The sequence below is a fragment of the Lissotriton helveticus genome, chromosome 7 (assembly GCF_964261635.1).
Source record: "Lissotriton helveticus chromosome 7, aLisHel1.1, whole genome shotgun sequence".
NCBI lineage: Eukaryota > Metazoa > Chordata > Amphibia > Caudata > Salamandridae > Lissotriton > Lissotriton helveticus.
The window spans coordinates 325,146,625-325,171,913 of NC_136068.1; the positions used below are offsets into that span (position 1 = coordinate 325,146,625).

At 43.5% G+C, this 25,289-nt stretch overlaps 1 protein-coding gene across 1 annotated transcript in view; it reads right to left on the reverse strand.

Moving 5' to 3' along the window:
• The window catches only part of PTPRT (protein tyrosine phosphatase receptor type T), a 1,693,536-nt gene that overhangs the window by 336,854 nt on the left and 1,331,393 nt on the right, over window positions 1-25,289 (reverse strand). The window contains exon 14 of the mRNA XM_078652140.1: window positions 4,875-5,010. Coding sequence (XP_078508266.1) covers window positions 4,875-5,010 — 136 coding nt within the window. The remainder of the gene's footprint in view (window positions 1-4,874; window positions 5,011-25,289) is intronic.

Consider the following 25,289-nt stretch of genomic DNA (forward strand, 5'->3'; position numbering starts at 1 on the left):
AGAAATGTCATACATTCACCTGGGACATATCAAAATGAAAACAAGCACATGGGAGGTGAGGCACCAGAAAAGCAAAGTGATGCATTGGTTCCTTACTCCCAGGAGAGGTGATGTGTTAGGTTCTTGCTGTCATCAGATGTGATGAGTCACTTCCTTACTGCAGCACAGGGGAGGGGATGTGTCAGTTCCTTACTGTCAGGAGAGGCGATGCATCTGTTCCTTACTGTGAGGAGATGATGCATTAATCTTCAGACATGCAGCCTCGGTTCTTTACTGCTGGGCAACCTTGATTAAGAGCTTGGCGCCAGGGAACAATGCTTCAAAAATCCAGATGCACTGTGTTGATGCGGTGGCGGTCCTGCAGGTGCTGCGCCAATTTCATAGCCGTGAAGCAGGTGATACTTTAGCCGCACAGCAGGGCATGCGTCGCAGTTGCAGCTGGTACCACGGATGTCAGTGACATGGTGCTCAGGATTCGGGCTGCGTGGATCTTTCAGCCACCCAGCAGGCACTGTGTCGATCTTCAGCCACACAGCGGCGATATGATGAGTTTTCAACCACATTGCAGTGCTGCATCAGAAAAATGGGCACTGATAGTCGGTGCGTGGATTTTCTTCTTAGGTTACCAGCTTTTTTTTCAAGGGCCCAGTAACTGGATTTGGCACCACTTGGCAAGTCAGGGCTCTCAGCAGATGAGCCCAGGCATTGGTAGGTGCAGTCTTTGATGGCCCTGAGACTTAACATGAGGTAACCATGCACAAGTCCTTGGAAAACCTTGGAAGCAGGATGTAGAATGCAAAGTCAAGTCCTTTCACTCCCAGGACAGAGGCAGCAAGCAGCAGGTCAGCACAATAAAGCAACACGCAGATTGTAAGTCCCTACTACAGCATCCAGCACTTCTACCTGGCAGAATGGCCTTTTGTCCAGAAGGGTTCTGAAGTTATGGTGTCACAGTTCCAATACTTATACCAGTTTCTTCCTTTGAAACTTCAAAGGAAAGTCTTTGAAGTGCTCAAGATCCTGCAATTCCCAGACCTGGCTACAGACACACTTCAGGGGGGTGGAGGAAGCTTTGTGTGAGGACAGGCACAGCCCTATTCAGGTGTCAGTGGAAACTCCTCCCACCACTGCTGATGGGCCAGCAGGATATGCAGGGCACACCTCCACTCCCTTTGTCTGACTATCTAGAGTGAATGCACAAACAGCCCAACTGTCACCCTCCCAGAGATGTGGATTCCAAAGGCAGGCAGAGACACAGAATGGTAATGCAAGAACATGCCCTTTCTAAATGTGGCATTTTCAAACACACAATTTTCAAAGCAACTCTTCTAAAGATGTATTACTGAATTGTGAGATCAGGGACCCCATACTCCAAATCTCTATCTCTTCGCAATTGGAAGTTCCACTTGGAAGATATTACAAGGCAGCTCCAATGATAATCTGTGGGAGAGAGTCCTTGCAATAGTGAACAACGCTAATTGCAGTATTTCACTATCAGGATATGTAAACCACACCAGTACGCGCCCTACCTTTTACATGCACTGCACCCTGCCCAGGGGGCTACCTTGGGCCTACCTTAGAGGTGTCTTACATGAAATAAAAGGGAAGGTGTAGGCCTGGCAAGTAGTTGCGCTTGCCAGGTCGACATGGTAGTTCAGAACTGCACACACAGACACCACAGTGGCAGGTCTGAGACATTCTTGCAGGGCTGCTCATGATGGGTGGCACAATCAGTCCTGCAGGCCCACTAGTAGCATTTGATTTACAGGCCCTGGCCACACTCAGTACACTTTACTAGGGACTTACCAGTAAATCAAATATGTCAATCATGGATAACCAATCACCAATCCAATTTACATGGAGAGAATATGCAATTTAGCACTGGTTAGCAGTGGTAAAGTGGTCAGTGTCCTAAAACCAACATAAACCAGTGAGAAAAAATAGGAGGAGGAAGACAAAATGTTTGGGGATAACCATGCAAAAAGGGTCAGGTCCAAGACTTCTTTTGAGGAAATCTGAAGGTACCCACCTCTGTAGACCCAGTCTTTGTATCTACACAGCTCTCCTGCACAGCTATTGCCTGACTCAGCAGTGGGAATGCAATAGACCAGTTTGCCATTCTTATGCTCTTCCCTCCTACTGTAGTATTGGGCCTCAACCTCTAATCTCCAAATTCCATGTTGATGAGCCATCCCAACACATCAGACTTGGGGAAACAAACATGTGTGCTTTCTTACACAAACACACGCACACCCACATGTACAAACGCGCATCCACACACGCGCACACGCACACACACACACACATATATATTATCATAACAAATTATCAAAAATAGAGCTAAGTATTAAGGAGCGTCAGCGAAGTTGGAGTACACACACTTTTGAAAAAAAACAAAATATTAATATCCTTCTGTCAAATTTCCCAATCTAAAGCATTTCCAAACGTCCTATTTTTTATTCTACTTTTGTATTGTTTTGTCTTACACGTCTTATTTTGTATTCTACTTGTGTATTGTTTGGTCTTAACTAGCCTTTCTTCTATTGAACTTCCTTCATCCCAAAAACATGAAATTAAATGAGAGAACACAAGTTGTCCTTATTTAGTGCAAGAAGGGACGTACTCTTCAATGTGCCATAAAAAATGCCAAAAAAACTGTTGCATTTTCTTTCCCTTTCCACCAGCAAGTTTACGTGTTTAACAGGGCAAGGTTACTAGCTTTGTACCGTTGCAGTGGAAAATAAAAGAAGTTGTTGCTTTCTTACTTTCTCCTTTTTGTGGTAAAATTGCGCAGTACATTTCTTGACAATATTAACCGCCTAAGTATGAAAGCTGTTTTGTATAAAAAACAGTTAAAAAGTAAATTGGAAGAAAAGATTTTTATGATTGACAAATCAATGAAAAGTTAACCACTAACAGTAAAGAGCACATATTTCATTTTTCGAGGTGGTTTGGGTATTTCGCATCACAAGTATTACAACAGAGTCCACAAAGGCTGCAATCAATAAATTAGAATTGCAGACCGTATGCGCTCCTAAGCAACGATCATGCAAGAAAAGAACGTCTCTCTTTTATTTCATCTTAGGTTAAAAAATATGAACCACTGCTTGCGAAATGCTCTGAAAAGGGTGTTTCCCTGAAAGACAAATTGCCTCTTTTATGCTTTTGTGGGTGGTCCGCCAGCATTCTAAGTCTGTAAATGCATTAGCCTCTGGCTGGTCCCCTGTGGACCGACCACCTGCCATATTTAAATATCTCTTCCTGCCTGGTGGGGATCTCTATGTCTTCAATGCAGCCAACTGTGTGATAGATATTCTCAAGGCACAGTAGACTGCTGCACAGGATACATGTTTTTTGGCTTGCCTGGACATTTTTCTATTTTGTTTTTCATCAATAAACTCACAATGGCGAAATTCGTAACGGAAAACCCCAAAATGAATGACTGGCTAAGTGTGAGCGGTCTCCCTGTGCAACAGGGCAATTGTTTGTTTTCCCTGGCCATGTGGATACTGCCTCGCATTGCAGAGCCAGGCAGTGAAATCCAGTGACAGTTATTGCACTGCCATAAATAGGGGTTGTAACAGTTAGAGAGACTTGTTAGGTTGTCATATGTGTAGGCAAATTGGGTTCAAAGGCAGACAGGGTTTACCTATACACCAGTTAATTACATTTCAATGACGTCATAGATGACGGCTAACCCACACTAGCAACAGCCATTTAAGCTCAACGGCCCTCTCCACGAGTACCCAGCTTATCCTTCCATTGCCCTCTCACCCCCACCCCAAGTTCCCAATAATAGTGGTACATGTAACTCCATAAGGTTAGAGTTATTCGGGGACTGCAATGGAGAACTAAGGGTCTCCTTACAATTGAGTAATTACCCTTAAGATCAGTAATTTCACCTGTTAATTCCATATTTACCTCCAAATTTTCACTCAGAGATTTTGGTTGCCTAACCAAAAACTTCATCTTAAACCAAAGTGATTTGCAGTGTTCCCATGGATCTCATAATTACTGTTATCAGTCACATTAAAATTAAAAGGCCACTTGTTAATATGGGTCAAAGAGAGCTCATAACACCTAAGGGCATAACCAGAAAGCTAACACACAGCTTCTGACAACTCTTAGTAACACCAAACCCACAAGCACAAAGTAAGTACTAAGCCTCAAAGAACTCATCGCAAGACTCATCTTCAACATTGAAAAATAGGAAAAAAGAAATGAGCATCACAAATCTTAGGCTAACTCCACACAGATTAATATAACAGAAATCATTCAATCACATAGAGCTCGCAAGCCCACAAAAATAAGAGTCAGATCAGTCAATAACTGGAAATTAAATTATCTACGCCGAACTGAACATACAATATTTCTAGTTATGCAAGCACCAAGAGAGCTCCTAGACTTGCGGTGCTTAGAATAAAAAAAATTCTAAAAGCTCAGAGTAAGAGCTATGAGCATCATAGAGCATATAGAAGTATAGAAAGTAATACAAGGTCTACATTAACACCAGCCAGGCAAGTAGAGAACACTGCAAGCAATATGGTGCTTAAAGGTACACCACATCTACAAGCAAGCATATGGCAAAGACTATATATGAGAGCCTGACAGCAGCACAGTATATATGGGCTCGGCCAAAGAGAGAAAGCTCTTTTGTCCGACACAATTTACAATGGCACTAGGTTTGCAACAAGTGTTACTGTGGTAGCTATGGTACATGGCCAGTTACACAAATAGAACATAGGGGCTTGCAATCTGCAAAACAGGTGCAACCTATTTAGAGGTGGAAGTTGAGACATGTGGGATAGTGGAATGAGTGATACATGAGAAGTGAAAGAATGAGTTACAGATGGACCACATAAGAATCCTCCTACCTTCGCTTGATGGTGAGCATGGCCCCCAGGAGGATGATCACAAACATCAGAAGTCCAGCAATCACCCCAGCCATCTTCACTGTGTTGTCCACCTGCTTTTCTGGCTCCACGGCATTGGAATTTTGAGTCGAGGCACCTGGATTGGAAATGTAAACAGCAAATCAAAGTTCTAGACAAGCCCATAATTCAGTGGCACTTTTGCAAACATGATAAAGTGGTGCCAACTCAATATTCTTAGGGCCTTATTTAGTGTTTGGCAGATGGGATACTCTATCGCAAAAGTGGTGGATGTCCTGCCTATTGCAGGTTCATTATATTGTATGGCACCTCTAATACAGCAGATGGGGCATCCAGCACAGCTTTAAAAAGTATCCCATCCACCAAATTCTAAATAAGTCCCTTAGTTCCTTCAGTAGGACATTTGCTTTTTTCCCTGTTGCTTTAAGATCACAAGGTTTACAGTTACATTGCGGGTCTGTTTCAGCTTAACAGGGAATAACAGAATAGAGAACAAGACTTGCACTGAAGCATATTCATCAAGGGTGCTGGACCAGAAATGCCATTATGTCTTGGAAAAAGGGTCAATTGGAAGTATCTAACATGTCATGAGTGGGATAAACAGCAGAAAATGAAAACTTGTCATGAAACTATGAAATAGTCTGCTGAGGTACCTTTAGAAAAGCTGTGCCTTGGGATTTATAATGTTTAAAATATTGAGTCAATCTAATAAAATATTTTGGCATTTCCTGGTTCAACAATATCTGATTTGCCTTTAGAAGAACACAAGGAAAAGATACACGGATTGGAATATAAAATAGAGTGACTAAGAACTAATTAAATGTTAGCTCATCTCTGGCCCCAGATATGTTAGTAGGATGTAAGGGCTACACGCGAGGGGAGTGGAAACACCACAGACTTAGGAACAAAGTAAAAAGTCAATGCCCTAACTTTAGGTGCATCATTTTCAGTTGTTTGTCACCTTCTAAAGAGGAAACCATAGCACGAGGCTTCAGAATAGAATGGACTAATAACACAAAGTGATTTCCCCTGATATGTGTGTGAATGATTCTATTAAACATGTTTCTGCTTCAGTAAATTTGCAGTGGGTGAGCAGACACAGTTTATTTAATGAATATATGTACCCAGGGTTTCTGACTTTGAAAGCAAATTATGGAATCCTGTTACTGCAAATAATGGGTGAGTATGTTTTTGCAGTTAGAAAATAATTATCTACCAAGCATTTAATCACTATGTTGATAGGATTAAGCACAATGATTGTAAACATTATCCTTGTCATAAATAAATTGACCATCTGCTTAAGAGTCAATGACATAAAACTGGACTATCCCGATTTTAACCCATGAAGCCAAAACATTTCAATGTAGAAGCACGTTCAAAATAGTGTTGTTAAACCATTGTTTTTGTTTATTACTCTTCACTGATTTTTTCTTGGACGAGATGAATATCTTTACTGATTATCAATTCTTTACTTTCTAACATACGCCATTCTTTGCCACGGTACTTATTACGTTTGCTATACAGTGCTTCTTGTTGGCATATTAGCCTATTTATAAAGACTCAGGATTGTGTCAACTATGGCAAATGGGGCAAAAGAGAACAAGTGACTTGTTGAGAGTCACAAAAAGTGGCAAAAGAGAGAAATTCGAAACTGAGTTTAAGTCTGTTTATTCCACAGCACAAAACGTAAGTATTAGATTCTATAGACATCGTCTGCTATTTTGCATTTCTATTTATGGACTTTTATTCATTAAGAAACGGCTATAGAAAAACATCAGCCCTTAAAAAGACAAATGTAAAGATAAAATGTCACACTGCCTATTCATAAGAATACTATTGTATGTCAACAAGAGACCTCCAATCCATCACTTGGATAAAGGTAGTTAAGCCACACTAAGGAGCAACCTGCCCAACATGTGGAAAAATATGACTTCACTTCATCTCTTGAGGCAATGCAATAAGGAACATTACAACGTCTGTGTGCCAGTCCTTTTAAGACACGCTAGCTCTTTCTTCTGCCTGAGCAGCATTAGTCAAAATCTGAATAAGGGAGATGCCGTCTAGTGGTCAGTGCCCAGCATTTGTATAACACTGTTACTTGGTGCATTGTCTTTTTGGTTATTGACACTTTGCACTTAAACAAACACATTTTTTATTTAGAAGTCTCTATTGAGTAAACTTTGATTTATTTGCAGGGACAAACTTCTCCTGTTGTAAATCTCTATGCACATGATTGATTAATTGAATGATTCATACATTTGATAACGATGTTCATCAAGATTGCAGAGAACCTTGGGGAAGAATACCTGGGCGTCAATAAAGAACTAAGATTATTGGAGATGTAATGACCACGGAATAAGACATGCGATTTTTAACCAGATCAGTAATGTAAGTAAGGCTAGATGTTGGCTTTGACACAAAACAGGAGACCACATTTCTTTAATCAAGCAGGCATATTTCATCTAGGCTGAAAGAGTACATTGTTGTCTGCAGACAATGCAATAATGCTATGTAAAATTAAATTGGAAGAATGTTTGCTCCTTCTTATCAAATGATGTTAATTAGTGTGGTCCCTTGTTTTTTTGGGGGGGTAAACAAGGCTTCTCAAGATCCCACAACTAGACCTGAGTTTTTGATCATAACATCACTACGTACAGCCAATAGTTGAGTGGTCCCTTGAAATCTTAAAGAAAGTTGAAACATCCAAGTATATTTTTGTAGCCAGTTCAAGAGTTATCGCGTCGATTGGAATGAATAATATTATGCTTATATAAAAAGCAGACAGAGTGTTGTATGTGGAGCTGGTGAAGTTCAACGCCTAAGATAATTGCCTCTTACATTTTGGGATACGTGTTAACCCTTCCCATGTCAATTACTGTGGCATTCTCCAGATTCATGATAAATGTATGGATAAAGTAATGGAAATATAGGTGGATGATTAAAGTCAGCAAGGCAAAGTAAGCTGGAATAACTATAACGATAGTATTGCCAAAATCTACTGGCTAGTCACACAACATACATGCCCCTAGATGGAAGCTTCATGGAAATCTTTCACAGAGTCAGTGTTTGACATGAAAGTCTGTTATGGATGAAGTGTTAAGGTAGCGATGGCACACATTTTTAAGTAGGCTGGCTGAGTTTTTATATGTAAGTGCTTACAAAATAGGCAAGAGACAGATGATTTGAGTGAGTGAAAGAAAGATGACTGTAATTAGTTTAGATTCATGGCCAGATCTGATTACTGACATATGTTGAAGTGAGAGATGGATCGTTCATTGTAGATGACATTTGGGATTTGTAACACACAACACTCAGATTCACGAATGTACTGAGTGAATAAAACTGAGTATTTTGTATAACATTGTGAACTGAAGTGCATCAGGGCATGATGGTTAGACTAAGCAATGGATAGGTGACAGTAGATATCAATATGTGGATGGATGATGTCTAAGATACATACAGGGCTGGACTGAGGAGGAGAGTAGACATATGGAGTATAAAATACAAAATAGGTGCATTTTCTAAAATATGCAGTGAAATATTTAGAGTCAGCAATACTCTGATTGCTTAATAAATAAATATTTGAATGTGCTTTGGAAAGGAATCTGAGCTTTGGGTTGGGGGCTGAACATAATTATGTAGATAGAGCAGAGAAGTTGCAGATAGAACATTGTAGTGAGCAATAGAAAGATGGATTGTCTAGAAGACAGCAAGATAGAGTGAGTGATGAATTGATAGTTAGTGCCAAGAAATGGGCAGGTGGCTGTCAAAGTGGTTTAATTGGTGTGAATGGCTTCAGTAATTAATAGAGGGCTCAAATACACAATTGATTGGCTTTGATGTAGGCACTTATATCCAAAACATTTGTATTTATTTATTTTAAAAGAATGTATAATTACAATTCATTAAATTCATCACTAGTGGGCTGGTGGCGTAAGTTACCATTCCTGAAATTTCAAAATAAGATGCTCTTGTTTATAGAGTTTTTGCTCATGTTTAGTCACAATGTAAATATTCTTTAGACTTTTGCATGGATGGAAACATGAGTGAATGTTTTTATGAATTCGATAAAAGAGAACCAACGTGTTTTAATCCATTGCAGAATTATATTGTATGCTATGTGTTGGCTAGTTCAACAAAGTGGCTCTGTGGGGGTTATAAGGGAGATTTACAACAAATGTCTGAAAACAAGGTCCTTTTAGCTACAGGGTTGGATGGAAAAGTTGTGCGTAGTATGAGGAACACAGCAATTGTTTATTTCTTAGACTGAGAAACCTGATTTTTCAATGGTCTTAAAAAGGTGCGCACTTTTCAAGAATAATGAGATAAGCATGTTTGCAGTGTGAACAATCGTGCAATATTATACTACAAGGTAAATGTACGGCAAAGCATTATCAACCAGGATGTATACGGGTGGACCAGCAGTGCCATACATGCACTTTGTTCATTCCTGGAGTGTGCTTTTTGTTGATGTGAGAGCTAGCCTTAGAGGGGGCATCTAAAAATATAACTGCCTGATTTTGAACAGAAAGCCTAGGAGGTAGTTCAAATTTCCTAAGAAGGTACATGATCTGTAGATAAGGGAGGAGAAAATCCTCACAACAATCACAAACTATCCCAGATCAATTACACATGGTACTTACACATCTATGATTGGTGCAATGCAGTCTATTCCCCCCGCCCCCGCAAACTAGGGGTCTGCTGTCATAGGAAAAACGCCTAATTCCTCCATCCCTTGTCTTTGTGAGTTAAATGCACAAGCTGCAGCTGGTGATATCCCCTGAACATCTCTAGATATGAAGGGGGAAATCCCTGATGAGAATCTAAATGTGCACAAAATGCAAGTGTGCAGGTTTAAATGTAAATTGTACCTTAGCAAGTGGTGGAAAAATCTGCCTGCAGGAATGCAATTTCAAAATTCTTGAACGATGAGCACTTCTTAAGTAGACCAAGCCTAGTTATAATATTATAAAACACTCAATCGAAAATATCCAGCTGCCAAAAAAGAGGTGAAATCAGGATCTTGCATTTTACTCCAAATAACACAACACCATTTCCAGTCTTGTATTAAAATGAATGAAACGGATGTACGTTGTTACAACGCATGCTTTTACTACGCATGCCTTTACAACGCAGGTTTTTCAACGCAAGTCGTTACAACGACTTGCGCTGGGGGGTGCTGGATAGTGAATAGTTTAATTTACTATTCCAACTCCAGTCCCCGTGGATAGTAGGGAAGGTGTTGGATAGTAAATTAAACTATTACCTATCCTAGAGCGCCACCCAGCGCAATTCGTTATAATGACTTTCGTTGAAAAACCTGCGTTGTAAAGGCACTGCGTGGTAAAAGTTGCGTCGTAAAGGATGTTTCCCAATGAAACGAGTGGATCAACAGCCATGCCAGACACAGGGTATGAAGAAGCTGTGGTGATGATGAAGGAGTTTCATATCAGCCGGGATAGAGCTGAGATAGGGGTATAGTGAAAATGGAAAGAAGGCAGGCGTGTACAACAAAAAGAGCTATTTTTCAGCATAGATGCATAAAAATATAAAATGATAGGAGTACCTGAACACAAAACGCAAGCAATCTCAATAGTTGACAGCACAGAAGTAAATGTAATAGTAGATTATTGGGTAGTTAAACGTGCAGTTACTTCAAGCAGAGTAAGCTATGTGAGTACTTGCGTATCAAAGCCAGCATAATTGTTCTAGGATTTTGTCTCTGATATATGCATTAATGTCAAATTTAGGGGAAACAATCACTGATGTTCAAATGTAAGCCAACCTAGAATAGCCACACATTCATCAAGTATACAGTGACGGGCAACGTGGTGTGTTTCAGCACTTTAACAAAAAGGTGCTATTCAGCCGCCTTGAAATCTCTCCAAACCGAAAAATAAATGCTGGCTTCGCGTCATCATTTGCCACTGACCCCTTCTTCTGCCATTTGGCAAATGGAGGGGTGGTGTGGCAGACAGAACTACCCAGAGAACACAAATGGCCCATGAGAAAGCAGGATTTGCCAAGCCTATGTGAGACCGGATAATCACCTGTGCTCAGGAGGAGAGGTGGGCACGGAGTGGCCGTCGGCCGACTACCTAGCACTGCTAAGAACGTGGCAAAGCGTTCCCCGGCAGCATGCACAAGAGGGAAAAAAAAGGAAAAATCAAAAACTAAAAAAATAGAAGAAATTTCCACTTTCAAATGAGACGGCATTCGATTTCTGGTATGCACGACGTGTCACGGTTCCATGTTGGACAGTTTCAAATTATTTTATGTAAAACAATCATAAACAGCAACATCTCTCCCCCTTTGCGCCTGGCTTCCCACGATAAAGCGAGCATTTGAAGTTTTGCAGAGCTGGCCAGTTCGACCATCACAGAGTTAAATTAATGAGGTGTTAAAGTGCGGTTTATCACCAGAAACAGATTCCAGTATAGCTCAGATTCAGGCATGGCTGGCTGCAAATGACATTTTACACAGGTCAGTGAATATTCCACGCAGGATGGATGGATGGCCGCTGATAATGTGCAGGCGTGTCTGAGCCGCATCCGTGCTCGGACTGGAACAGAACAAAACCCTTAAATAGTGGATTTTAAAGGATTGACATTTGGTGTCTGACGTCATATGGAAATGCATTCCTGCTTGGCTATAGAACAATAATAAATACATATACAAGCAAACACTCACAAACACTCGCCAGACAGGACTGTGAACTGGGCTGGAAGTTAAGTACTGTGACATATTTTTCACTTTGGAATCTTAAATATTTGAGTTTTCAATAGTTACAAATGTGATCCTTACTTGAAGGGTGGTGAATTATGTTATCTGTCATCTACAGGGTAGTGTAAAGTCAGTAGTGAAGTTTTAAAAACCCTTGGGGAGAGGCGTGCAGGAGCAGATAAACATTTGAAAACTAAGTGGTGTATATTGTGTTTTATTTATATTTCAAAGCGGAACCCTTTCAGAGAGGAAAGCGGTCCGTGGGGAGACAGGGAGCTATTTCAGGAGGTCCAAAAGCCCGCGCTCCTAAGAATCAATGCATAAGATCATCAAAATCCCAAAAGCAACCTTACGGGGGACGCGTTGGGCATTGCAGCACCTGCCCAACGAGGAGCAACTCCTGATGATGAAGCATGACATCCTCTAGGGCATGGGTACTCACAAACTTTCTCTCTGGGCCAAATTTACAGTCTTGTTTGTGTCAGAGGGCCGCACCGGTGGGGACGGGGTCAGTGGGGGAGGGGTGGGGCTAAAGCAAACAAAAATTGTGACCATGAGGTTAAACACAGGTCCCTGCAGCAGACACCTTCGTCCACTGAGCCACCAGACCCAGCATACACACATCTTTCTCTCTCTCCCTCCTTCTCTCTCTCTCCCTCTCTCTGTCTCTCTCTCCCTCCCTCTCCCTCTGTGTCTCCCTCCCTCTCTCTCCTTCCCTCTCCCTCCGTCTGTGTCTCCCTCCCTCCCTCTGTGTCTCCCTCCCTGTCTCCCACTCTGTTTCCCTCCCTCCCTCTGTGTCTTCCTCCCTCCCTCTGTGTCTCCCTCCCTCAGTGTCTCCCTCCCTCCCTCTGTGTCTCCCTCCTGCTCTCTCTCTGTGTCTCCCTCCCTCCCTCTCTGTCCTCTCACCTGTGTGTGTGTGTGTCAACCCTCAGCCCGGGCTGAGACAGCTTCCCCAGCCTCGTGCACACAGCCCCACCAAGTACTTCATGGGTCTTTAAAAGACCATTTACATGTTAATTAGGCTTTGTTGAATTTCACCTCTTAGGCCCCTGCAGCTCCCCTCTGACAATCACTGGAATCCCCCGGGCCCCCAAGGAGCAGAGTCTGAGTAAGCGCTGCTGCAGCATTATTTGCGAACACTATTTAATTTATTTATTTTTAAACACAGGTGTCTGCAATGTCCGTGGGCCGCCCAGGAAGGCATGCCGGGCCGCCACCGGCCCGCGGGCCGTACTATGAGTAACCCTGCTCTAGGGGATGTGTGAGGGTAACATAAACAGTCTTGTTGACTGTCCACTCCCGTCATCCCAGTATGGGCACACTCAATAACTGTGAGACTCTGTGCCCCTTTTCACTCTCTAGTCTCCACTTAGGGACTTGAGCCTTTTTGATGATCTTATGTGTCTATTGTGTTTTATCAGGTTGAAAACTTTTCAAAACAGCGAGCTTTCCAGGCACAGTTTAATAAGGATGGAAGATGGGTCAGAGTCTGGTGACAAACCACTTAACACATGTTGACTGAGAGGAGGAGGATGGTAAAGCAATAGCATATTTCCTGTCAAATTAATGCAGGACTACATAAGAGCTCATGGGTATCAACCCCTGTCTATAGTTCAAAGAGAGCAAGGTTTCTGACAACAGCGTCCCTTCAAGCTGACATAGTTTGGTCTTTCACAGGGGGAAACATGAACAAATATACCTTATCTCCTGCCCATCAGAAGCTAGTCTGAAAAAGATCAGGCATAGCAAGACACTGGCTCCTGGAGGTGTTTTTTGTGGTAAACAACATTTACAACGCAACTTTTACAACGCACTACCATTACAACGCATTTTTTACAACGCAAAAACTTTTACAACGCATACCATTACAACGCATGTTTTTACAACGCAAGTACTTTTACAACGCATGCCATTACAACGTAAGTATTGGTAAGTATATAATTATATTTAATATTTTATATGTTTGGTTTTTTTTTACGTTTTCATCTTTTGGGTAAAGGGGTATTTTTAGGGTTCAGGGTCAGTTTTCAGTTTTTGGGTAAAGGGGTATTTTTAGGGTTCAGGGTCAGTTTTCAGTTTTTGGGTAAAGGGGTATTTTTAGGGTTCAGGGTCAGTTTTCAGTTTTTGGGTAAAGGGGTATTTTTAGGGTTCAGGGTCAGTTTTCAGTTTTTGGGTAAAGGGGTATTTTTAGGGTTCAGGGTCAGTTTTCAGTTTTTGGGTAAAGGGGTATTTTTAGGGTTCAGGGTCAGTTTTCAGTTTTTGGGTAAAAGGGTATTTTTAGGGTTCAGGGTCAGTTTTCAGTTTTTGGGTAAAAGGGTATTTTTAGGGTTCAGGGTCAGTTTTCAGTTTTTGGGTAAAGGGGTATTTTTAGGGTTCAGGGTCAGTTTTCAGTTTTTGGGTAAAAGGGTATTTTTAGGGTTCAGGGTCAGTTTTCAGTTTTTGGGTAAAGGGGTATTTTTAGGGTTCAGGGTCAGTTTTCAGTTTTTGGGTACAGGGGTATTTTTAGGGTTCAGGGTTAGTTTTCAGTTTTTGGGTACAGGGGTATTTTTAGGGTTCAGGGACAGTTTTGGGTTTATGAGATACAGGGTTTTTTTTGGGTTCAGGGACAGTTTTGGGTTTTTGGGGTACAGGGGTATTTTTAGGTTTCTGGGTTAATTTGGGTTTTGGGGGTACAGGGGTACAGGGTAAAAAAATTAAATTAAATAAATTAAATTAAATTAAATTATATTAATTACAATTAATTTAAAAAATATATATTATATACTTACCAATACTTACGTTGTAATGGCATGCGTTGTAAAAGTACTTGCGTTGTAAAAACATGCGTTGTAATGGTATGCGTTGTAAAAGTTTTTGCGTTGTAAAAAATGCGTTGTAACGGTATGCGTTGTAAAAGTGTGCGTTGTAACATCATAGATCCGTTTTTTGTTCATACGCCTTTTCACTGCTGCTGCCATGAATAATAAGTTGAACATAATACAGGAGTTTTCTAGAACATTAGGCTCAAACGACGATACTAAACAGAAGGCTTACTGGCGGGTAATTTAGGGAAGTGGAGAGCATGTTATCCATTTACCAAACAAGTACCATCACCCTTACAACTCACATGTGACATAATACATTCTGCAACCTACGCCTTTTATAGACCCTGCCGCTATCTCGCTTACTTACATCTCCTTTGATAGATTTGACAGCGTTCTCAGAGAGGGATAATGCCATTCTTGTGTGATTCAAAGGCTCATCTTTATTTCGAGAAACATTCAGCTTAAAACTAATATAGAATATGGTCAGAGTCTGGTATGTAGAGCCGTCTTTCATTTCCAGACATTAGATCCCCTTATTGCTTAATCTATTATAGAACCTTGTCCTGTAAAGTTGCATGTTATTTATTCCTGTAGTTCAAAAACTTTTAGAATCAGTACAACAATCTAAATATGTCTTAAGCAGAATTATTTTTTTTAACGGTAGTAAGCCTCATCCAAGCTTATGTACACAATGTAAATGACCATAATGCACCTACATGAATCTCTGTTTACATGAATGTTTTCAAGATGGCGACTGTAACTGCTTCCCTTCTTCAGGTTTTCATACTCAGCCGGAGTGTTGCTGTCTTAGAGGATTCCATCCATATGTCACTTATTTTTGCGTGACCCTGGGAGCATTTAAGTGAGGAAAGGTTAAACTGGTCAAGGCAATCTGAAGCTGCAATAACAATCCCTTGGGGTCCAAGAGCTGGTGACTCACAGAATCTCAGGTCGCTTCAGAAGTCTTTGATGTCATTCTCTATATTTTGTTCTGTTGGACCTGGCATCTTTGACATTGTTTCCATTGTCTTTCTTCTTCTGATCTCCTGTTTTTAACGGGGTATTGAACTTCGTTTTGTTGATTGTAAGACTCTGTGAACTTGACCAGTGCTGACCAGTGCAAGTGCATGTACTCTGTGTCTAAAATGTAATGGAAAGTGGATTCTCCACGATTGGCATATCTGACTTACTGATAAGTCCCTAGTACAGTGCACTACATGTGCCCAAGGCCTGTAATTCAAATGGTAGTGGCCTGCAACACTGATTGTGCCACCCTCATGAGTAGAACTTCACACCTGTCTCAGGCCTGTCACTGCAGAGCCTATGTGTCATGGTTTTAAACTGCCATGTTGACCTGGCAAGTTCCAACCCTTCTCTTTTAGTACATGTAAAGCACCCCTAAAGTAGGTCCACAATAGCTCATTGGGCAGCCTACAATGTATATAAAAGGTAGGACATTTACTTTGGAGTTTTACATGTCTTGGTCGTGAAAAACTGCTAACTTCATTTTCACTACACCAAGGCTTATCTCTCCCATAGGCCTGCATTGGAGCTGCCTGGTAATGCTTTTGCAAGTGTGTATTCCAATTGGGAGCAAATACAAAATTGGAGTTTGGCGTCACTGGACTCACAAATTAAAACACATCTTTCAGTGAAGTTGTTTTTTAAATCGCAGGCCACTTTAAGACACATTTTCTTAATGTAACCATTCTATGCCCCTGCCTGCCCCTAGAATACACATCTGGGTAGGATGACAATTGGGCTTTGTGACTTCACTCTAGATAGTCACACACAAAGAGAGTTGAGGTGTGCCCTGCATATCCTGATGGCCCATCACCAGGCTGATCGGTCTACATGAGTTTGAGCAGTGGGAGGAGTATACACTTGCAACTGCATGCCCCCCCTTTAGTGTGTCTGAAGCCAGGACCAGTAAGGGCACTACAACAATATTTCTGTGAAATCTCCCTACATCAATCTTTAAAATGGGTATAAGTACTGAACCTCTGACACAAAATACTCTGAACACTTCTGGACTGAGGACATTCTGCCAGGAGGAAAAGCTGCTATGTTGCCACCAGGGACTGCTGCATTGCTGCGCTCTTTCGGTGTTGGCCTGCTGCCCGCTGCTTCTGTCCTGGGAGTGAGAGGACAGGACTTTGCTCTCTGCATTCTGCTTTCTAAAGTTTCTCCAAGGGCTTGAGTTAAGCTTGCCTCTTGCTGGAAGTCTCAGGGCCATCAAAGTCCTCACCTGCAGCACTTCGGCTCCTCTGCTGAGAGCCCTACTCTAACAAATGGTGCAAAGTCCAGTTCCTGAGCCCTTGGAAGTGAATTTACTATGATAAAAGAAGAAATCAACACCTCAACTTCGAGCATCAGTTGGGAACCAGCACAGTTCTTCAACACCATGCTGCTGCCTGCCCTGGAGCCGTGGTCCCAGCTGAATGCAACAATGTGACTTACACGCAGCACCTCTGGAGTACCACTACAGTGGTAGACTTGAGTACCGCATCACTGAGGTCCATGGCACCCAACTCCATCGCAGCATCTGTGGCCCTGTGGTGTAACATTGACACCACAAATTCGATGCCTCACGGCTTGACCTTCAGAGTTCCATCGACACTAAACCGCCATCGCCACAAACTCTGCACCGCATTCAGGAACTGACGCTTCACGGGCTTCAGTGACGCCTCACCTCCATTGTGCAATGCACTACCAGAGCGCAAATGTGCCAACGGCCTGCACAGAAGTAAGGAAACAATGCCGCACCTCCATTGTGCAACGCACCACCAGAACGCCAATACACCAACGACCTGCATAGCAGGAAACAAAAGACGCCACACCTGCCTATGCAACGCCTCACCACACTGGCACCTTGCACTGTCTTTGGTTCTCAATGTTTCCAAGGTACTGTAACCAGGGTCTGCATGATTCCATAGCCGGCATGCATTCCATCGCGGTGAGCCCGAACATGTGGATTCGCCCTCATCAAGAACGCCCAGAATAGCCAGAGCTATTGTTTTCTTAGTGCTATAACTGCAACTCATCTTTTAGAAATATATATCTTGACTTTGTATGTTTGATTTTTTACACTTTGGTCTTGTTCTACTCAGAGAAATATTGGCTACTTTTCTAAACTGCTGTGGAGTGCTTTGTGGTGTTTTCATAGTGTTACTGTGTGTGTACAAATAATGTACACATTGCCTCTGGGGATATGGCTGTTCTGTGCCAAGCTACCAAGGGGATGAGCACAGGTTATATTTGGAGAAAAACGTACTTACCCTGACTAGGATTGTGGGTCCCAACGTGGACAGGGGCATACCTTTGCCAGCTAGAAACCCCATTTCTAACACAGGTGACAGCAGTGGAATAGAACATATATATGTGCATTACATACTGTAGTTGGTTTACACTATTTCCATATCTCAGACCATAACATACCAGCTTACTGTTTTTCTTTTTTTGTTTGACAACCTTTTTGAGTTTTTGCAATTATGGCTCAGGTATGGCTCAGCTGTACCTGCAGACTTGGAGTTTAAGCAGGAGAGGTTGGAAATCTATGTGGTGCCTCAGCTCAAAACATTTTGCAGGGGTTTCAAGTGTTCTTTTAAATGCCTCACTAGAAATGAGGCGCTGCCAAAGGCACTAAGGTCCTGTTTTGTATCTAGGGATGCAGCTGGGCACCAAGAAGATGAGGATGGTGTTGTTGTGGAGGAGGAGGAACCAAGTTTGCATCTGAAATGGCTGGAGGACCCAGCATTTCCTGTGGGATGGGCGCCAGTCTGAAAGGTGGAAGAGCTCCCTCCAGAGCTGGCAGCACTGTTTCCTCTAAAGGCCTGTCTTCAGCAGAGTTGGAGGATAGGTGGGAAGAAAGGCAGCTCAAGATGGAGCTGGCCAAGCACAAAATGGCTAAGGAGCAGAAGAAATGTTGTTAGCTCAAGAGCTGAGCTTAAAGGACCTGAATTTAAAAGCAAATAGGGCTGAATCCAGTGCAGAAGGTGGCAGCAATTCTTTAGTGCAGTCTGAGGAAAATATCATATACCCAAGAGTGTGGAGTGGGAGATGATATAGATAGGTGGTTTCAGGGATATGAGTCAGCTTTACACATACACAGGATTCCTGATAGAGATTGGGGGTCATGCTTGTGGAAACATTTTGTAGTGGAGGGGAGGGACACCTTGTTGGAAGTAGGGCAACCAGATCAGATTACATACCCCAACAGGAAGGCAGCCCTAATTAGGAAATATGGGGCAATATGTATCAAAAACGAATTTTGTGAATCTCTAGTTGCGATTTTTTGCGAATCGCAATTAGAGAATCGCAAAATGCAATGTATGTAGGATTTGCAAAACATTTTGCGAATCCTACATATTTTTTATTTGTGAATTGCAAATTGAGATTTGCAAATAAGGAAAACCTTCCCATTCATTCCTATCGGCTAAGAGGCCCATGGGAATGAATGGGAAGACTTCTCAATTTGCGATTAGCAATTAGAGAATCGCAAATTGAGAATACAATTTCAAGGTTGCAAGGGTGCCAAGAGGACACCCTGTTGCACCCCTAAAATATGCATGTGTGCACATTTTGCGCACATACACGTCCTAAAGGCATGTATGTGCGACATATAGCAGTTTAAAAAAATCTAACTAGTGTTTTTCTAAAGAAAACCGCAAATTACCACCAACTTGAAGGTGGTAATTTGCAATTCCATAAGGCCAAATCGCACTTTTTTTGTGCTTCTTACATTGCATTTAAGGAAATGCAATTAGCGATTCCTGAAATGCATTCGCTAAATAGGGAATCGCAAACTTTTCTATTCCTTATTTTGCGAGTGGGTTTTTGTGTGATACATTGCACACTGCTAAATTGCGATCGCAAACGATGAAATTCTGCGAATTTTAGCAGTTGAAATCGCAATTTAGCTTGATACATATGGCCCTATGTCTTGTCCCAGATGCATACAGGCCAAAGTTTAGGGCTAGTATTAAACTTGGTTCCGAGACGGCTTGAGTGTGCTGATTCCTTTTGCGGAGCACTGGATGGTTGGGTGTAGGGCAGTGAGATAACAAACTATCAGGGGCTGTACAATTTGATGGCGTGGGAGCATTTGTCTAGTCTTTGCTTTCCAGAGCTGTGCCAGCACTTGAGTGACAGGAAGCTTACTGACCCCAGGAAGCTTGCTAAGGAGGCAGACCTTTGGCTCAGCATCAGGGTCCACAAAAAGCTGTATGTGGGAGACTCAGCCAAGGGTGGGCAGGGGACCGAACAGAAGGAAGGGGGATAAAAATAAAAGTAAGAGGTACTCTAAAGGGCCCCAAACTAGTTCCCTAAGTAATACTTCCCAACTCTTGTTGAGAAGAAGAGTCGGTTACCTTCAGGAAAGCCTGTCGGGAAGGGAACCCTTTAGTGTTTCGCCTGTAATCAGGAAGGGCACTTCAAGGGGGACCCCATGTGTCCCAAGCAGGCTTAGCCCCCCTACTAGTGGGCAGTCACTGGGGATGGCTAGTGTAGCACTTGGGGAGAAGTTGGTCCCAGTTAGTGGTGGGGAGTCAGCTGATATAACCCTAGTTTCCCTGGGTGACAGCAAGATGGTCCAGGGAAACCTCATGCCGGACAAGACTAGGAGGTACAGGCAGTGGGTGACCATCAATGGGAGGGGGTGGAGGATCCTAAAGACAGAGAAGCCAGCCACCAGGTGTCATCTGGTGTCTTCAGAGCAAGTATTCCCTAATGTGGTCACCAAGTTGCAATAGATCATAGTAAGCACCAATGTTTGGTTGCTCAGGTTCCCTGTGAGTGGGGACAGGTAGTCTCAGGTTCCTCAAGTGTAAATGGGAGTTCATCCATGCCTGTGGATTTACTGCTGGACAACTACCTGGCGCATACTGCCTGAGTGGGTGTGCATCACTACATGCCAGCCTGTGAAGGTTGTCAGAAGGGCCTGGAGCCTGAGAGAGTGGCAAAGTTCTCTGCCAAGAAGGTGAAAGACAAGGGGCAAGGGATACCCTCCAACAGTTCTTGTTGCATTCTCGTGGTTCTGGACCCAAGGCTGCTCTGGTTCTGTGTAGACTACTGTAGGATCAATGCGTCAATTAGACTGGTGCGTAACCCATTCCCAGAGCTGATGAACTCATTGATTGGCTTGGAGCTGCCATGTTCCTCAGCATGTTTGATTTAACGTCTGGGTACTGGAGAATTGCCTTGACTGAGGGGGCACAAGAGAGGTCAGTGTTCTCAATGCCAGAAGGGCACTTCCAGTTCCTTGTCATGCCTTTTGGGTTGAAGAACACCCCTGCCACCTTCCAGAGATTGGTCAGCCAGGTCCTGGCTGGGTTTGAGAATTTCAGTGCCACCTACCTTCACAACATTGCAGTCTTCAGCTCCAGGAGGGAGGACCAATTGCACCACCGTGGGAAAGCATTGAGGGCCATGCAGACCGCAGGCCTCACTATCATGGCCTGTAAGTGCCAGACAGTGCAGGGGTCTGTGGTTTTCTTGGGACACAAAGTAGGGGGCAGCAAGGTGCAGCCTCTACAACTAAAGATTGATACTATTATGGCTTGGCCAACCCCAAGACCCAGACAGAGTTGAGAGCCTTCTTAGGTCTCACTAGTTATTACAGGAGATTTGTCAACGGATTCAGCACCATTGTTGCCCCCTTGATAAGGCTGACTTCCAAGAAGCAGCCCCATCAGGTGATCTGGACAGAGGCATGCCAGACTGCTTTTGATACCCTGAAGGAAGCAATGTGCACGGCTCCCGTGCTCAAGGCTCCTGATTTCTCCAAGAAAGTTGTGGTGCAAACTGATACCTCAGAGCATGGGGTGGGTGTTATGCTATCACAGCTTAGCCCTTTAAATGCTGCCGTCGGCCAACGGTCGTCACGGGCACTACCTCCCCAGTGCTGCGTGCGACCGCTGGACGTCCAGTTCAGCACTGGATAATGGACAGCGCAGGACTGGGGAGGTTTATTTACAAGCTCCTAAGGTGTTAATTACTATGACCTGGGTCAACCTGTAGACTTTATTAGTAGGATGTTATTTTCCAGTGAACAGAGGGGGAGCGCAATAGAAAGGGAAGCTTTTGCCGTGGTCTGGGCGCTAAAAAAGCTAAGACCCTACTTGTTTGGGACTCGCTGCGGTGTTCAGACAGATCACAGGCTCCTCAGATGGTTAATGCAGATGAGGGGTAAGAATCCTAAATTGTTGAGGTGGGCCATCTGCCTACAGGAAAGGGACTTTGCGGTGGAACACCATCCTGGAACAGGTCACGAAAACGCTGATGGTCTTTCCAGGTTCTTCTGCCTTAGTCCTGCGAACTCACAAGAGGTTGGCTAGTTCTCCCCACTTTCTGCTGGGGTGGACACTAAGTTAGATCTGACATCTTTTGGTGTGGTTTACCCTTTCTTTTTGCTTTTGACCTCCTGTTTTTGACTGTGTACTGCCCTTCGTGTTTGCTGGTTTTAGAACTCTGGGCATTTTACCACTGCTGACCAGTGCTAAAGAGTATGTGCTCTGTGTCTAAAACGTAATATCATTTGTTTTCTCCATGATTGGCATATCTGATTTACTTATAGAGTTCTACTAGTGAGCCTGCAGCACTGATTGTGCCACATACATGAGTTGCCCTTCACACCTTTCGCAGGCCTGTCACTGCTGAGCCTGTCTGTATATTTTTAAACTGTCATGTCGACCTGGCAAGTTCACCTACTTGCCAGCCCCAAACCTTCCCTTTTACTACATATAAAGCACCTCTAAGGTAGGCCTTAGATATCCCAATGGGCGGGCTGCAATGCATTTTAAGGTAGGACATGCACCTTTGAGTTTTACATGTCCTGGTAGTGAAAAACTGCTACATTCGTTTTCAGCATATCAAGGCCTCTCTCTTCTATAGGTTAGCATTGGAGCTACCTTGTAACACTTTGAAAGTGTATCTTCCAATTGTATCGGTGTTAGAAATGGCCATTTTTGCAGGGTTATCCCCAACCTTTTGGTTCTTCCTTCTATTCTTTCCTGACCTTTCTTTGCTGGTTTTAGGACACTGGGCACTTTACCACTGCTGATCAGTGCTAAAGTGCATATGCTCTCTATGTAAATTGTGTTATGGATTGGTGTTTCCATGATTGGCATATTTGATTTACTGGTAAGTCACTCGTAAAGTGCACTGAGAGTGCAAGGGCCTGTAAATCAAATGCTATGAGTGGGCCTGCAGCACTATTTGTGCCACCCACAGAAGTAGCCCTGTAAAGGTAACTCAGACCTGCCACTGCAAAGTCTGTGCACAGTTTGTAACTGTGATGTCGACTTGGCAAGTGCACCCACTTGCCAGGCCTTTATATTCCCTTTTCTTAAGATAAGTCCCTCCTAAGGTAGGTCCAAGGTACCCCTGTGGTCGGGGTGCTGTGTATTTTAAAGGTAGTGCGTAATCAAGAGAGAGAGGTAGGACCAGAAAGCTAGTCCATGTCCCCGGTTAATATATGATTAAATCAAAAAGAGACTAGCTCAAGTTACTTTAGGGGAGGGGGAAGACTCTGGTATGTTTTGTCACGGAGTGTGAACACCCGGCAGGTGTGTTCAAAAAGCCCTCACCCACCAACCTAGTTGGTGGCATGCTTCATCATCGGGCCCACCCAGTGGCACCTAGCGTGCCCCGGGTGTGCTTCAACGCCTGACTACAGCGGAGCTGGTATATTGCTGAGTGTGCGGTGAAGATAGTTAAGGAAGTGATGTTAAAACGGCTGGACGGTGGTCCCAGTACCCGAGGGTAAAATTAGACTTTAATACCTGGGCCTCCGTCAGCGGTTAAAAATAAGGCAAGGGGATGTAAGGGGCGAGTTACGACCTCTCACATCCAATGGGTCAACATGTTTCAGCCAGTGCCTTATGACTAAACTGGCTTTCTTCAGGACCTAAAATAAAATAAAAGGTGAGTGCAAATAAACTAATGGGGGTGTAGGAGAGACTATGTGTCTACACGCCCTAAAGTGTATCTATGTGTGAGAGGGGGATTCCCTTCTCAAGACCACGCAAGTTTTTGCTCAGTCTGACCTCAAGGTTGGGAGGTATGCGAAGGAGGCACTACAGGTCCAGAGCAGGCTCAACCCAGAATTGCTGGTCAAGCCTTTGCCACCTCCCAACCTTGAGGTCAGACTGAGCAAAAACTTGCGTGGTCTTGAGAAGGGAATCCCCCTCTCACACATAGATACACTTTAGGGCGTGTAGACACATAGTCTCTCCTACACCCCCATTAGTTTATTTGCACTCACCTTTTATTTTATTTTAGGTCCTGAAGAAAGCCAGTTTAGTCATAAGGCACTGGCTGAAACATGTTGACCCATTGGATGTGAGAGGTCGTAACTCGCCCCTTACATCCCCTTGCCTTATTTTTAACCGCTGACGGAGGCCCAGGTATTAAAGTCTAATTTTACCCTCGGGTACTGGGACCACCGTCCAGCCGTTTTAACATCACTTCCTTAACTATCTTCACCGCACACTCAGCAATATACCAGCTCCGCTGTAGTCAGGCGTTGAAGCACACCCGGGGCACGCTAGGTGCCACTGGGTGGGCCCGATGATGAAGCATGCCACCAACTAGGTTGGTGGGTGAGGGCTTTTTGAACACACCTGCCGGGTGTTCACACTCCGTGACAAAACATACCAGAGTCTTCCCCCTCCCCTAAAGTAACTTGAGCTATTTTAAAGGTAGGACATGCACTGATGTGTGTAACATGTCCTGATAGTGAAATACTGCCAATTTTGTTTTTCACTATGGAAAGGCTATCTGTCCCGTAGGGCAGAATGGGCGTTTATTTGTAACATCATATAAATATAACTTTCAATTGGAACAAGATAGGAAGATAAAGTTTAATATACCTGACCTCAGAATGTAAAAATGCATTTTTTAGCAAAGATGATTTTTATGTTATGTGTTTGAAAATACCACTTTTAGAAAGTAGAAATGTTCTTGCTTAGCCATTGTATGTGCCTCTGCTGGTTAGTGTATTGAATGTCTGGCTTTGGAATAACAGGGGTTGGGGAGGTGCATTCTCTCAGATGGCCACCGGGTCAGTTGATGTGTGTCCTGCCTTTCCTGAATGCATCAGGGCTGGCTGAATAGACCTGAGCTGCATTCAGAGTAGTGGGAGGAGTTTTCACTAGCACCTGAATAGGCCTGGTGTGCATTTAGAGTGGTGGGAGAAGATTTCCCTTGCACTTGAATAGGTCCTGTCTGCCTTTGACAATGCTGTCTCCACTTCCTGGCAGGAAGCTGGGTCATAGAGGACAGAACTGGTTTTGGATGAGCACAGACACTCTCTGCCTCCAGAGAACAAATGATTTTGCTGTATAAATATTGGAGCCCAGACTCAAGAGATTCAGAATACTTCTGAACTAACGAACCTGACAGGAAGAATGGCTGGAAAAACTGTCAGGAGGAACTGCCACTTTGCTGTGTGCTCTGCCGTGTTAGCCTGCTGCTTGCTGCTTCTGTCTTGGGCAGAGAAAGGACTGGAGTGTACTTTCATCATCCTGCTGTTAGAGTTTTCTCTAAGGGTTTGAGGTAGAGCTTGCCTCCTGTTGGAAGTCTCAGGGATAGAAATACTTCATAGAGAACTCACTGGAATAAAGGAACGTGCCAAGAAGAAGTGTTGGAAAAGCTGCCAGGAGGAATGCTGCCCCTTTGCTGTGTTGTTGCTTTGTTGGGTTGGCCTGCAGTTGCTGCTTCTGCCTTGGGCAGTGAAAGGACTGGACTGTGTTGCTGAGCGATTTGTTGCCCGTGCTAGCGGGCTCCTTCCTGGTTTCCCACCTTTCACGCCGCCCTCCGTCCTCCCTCCCCGCTCCCCGCTCCCGCCACCACCGCTGACCCCGCCCCTTTT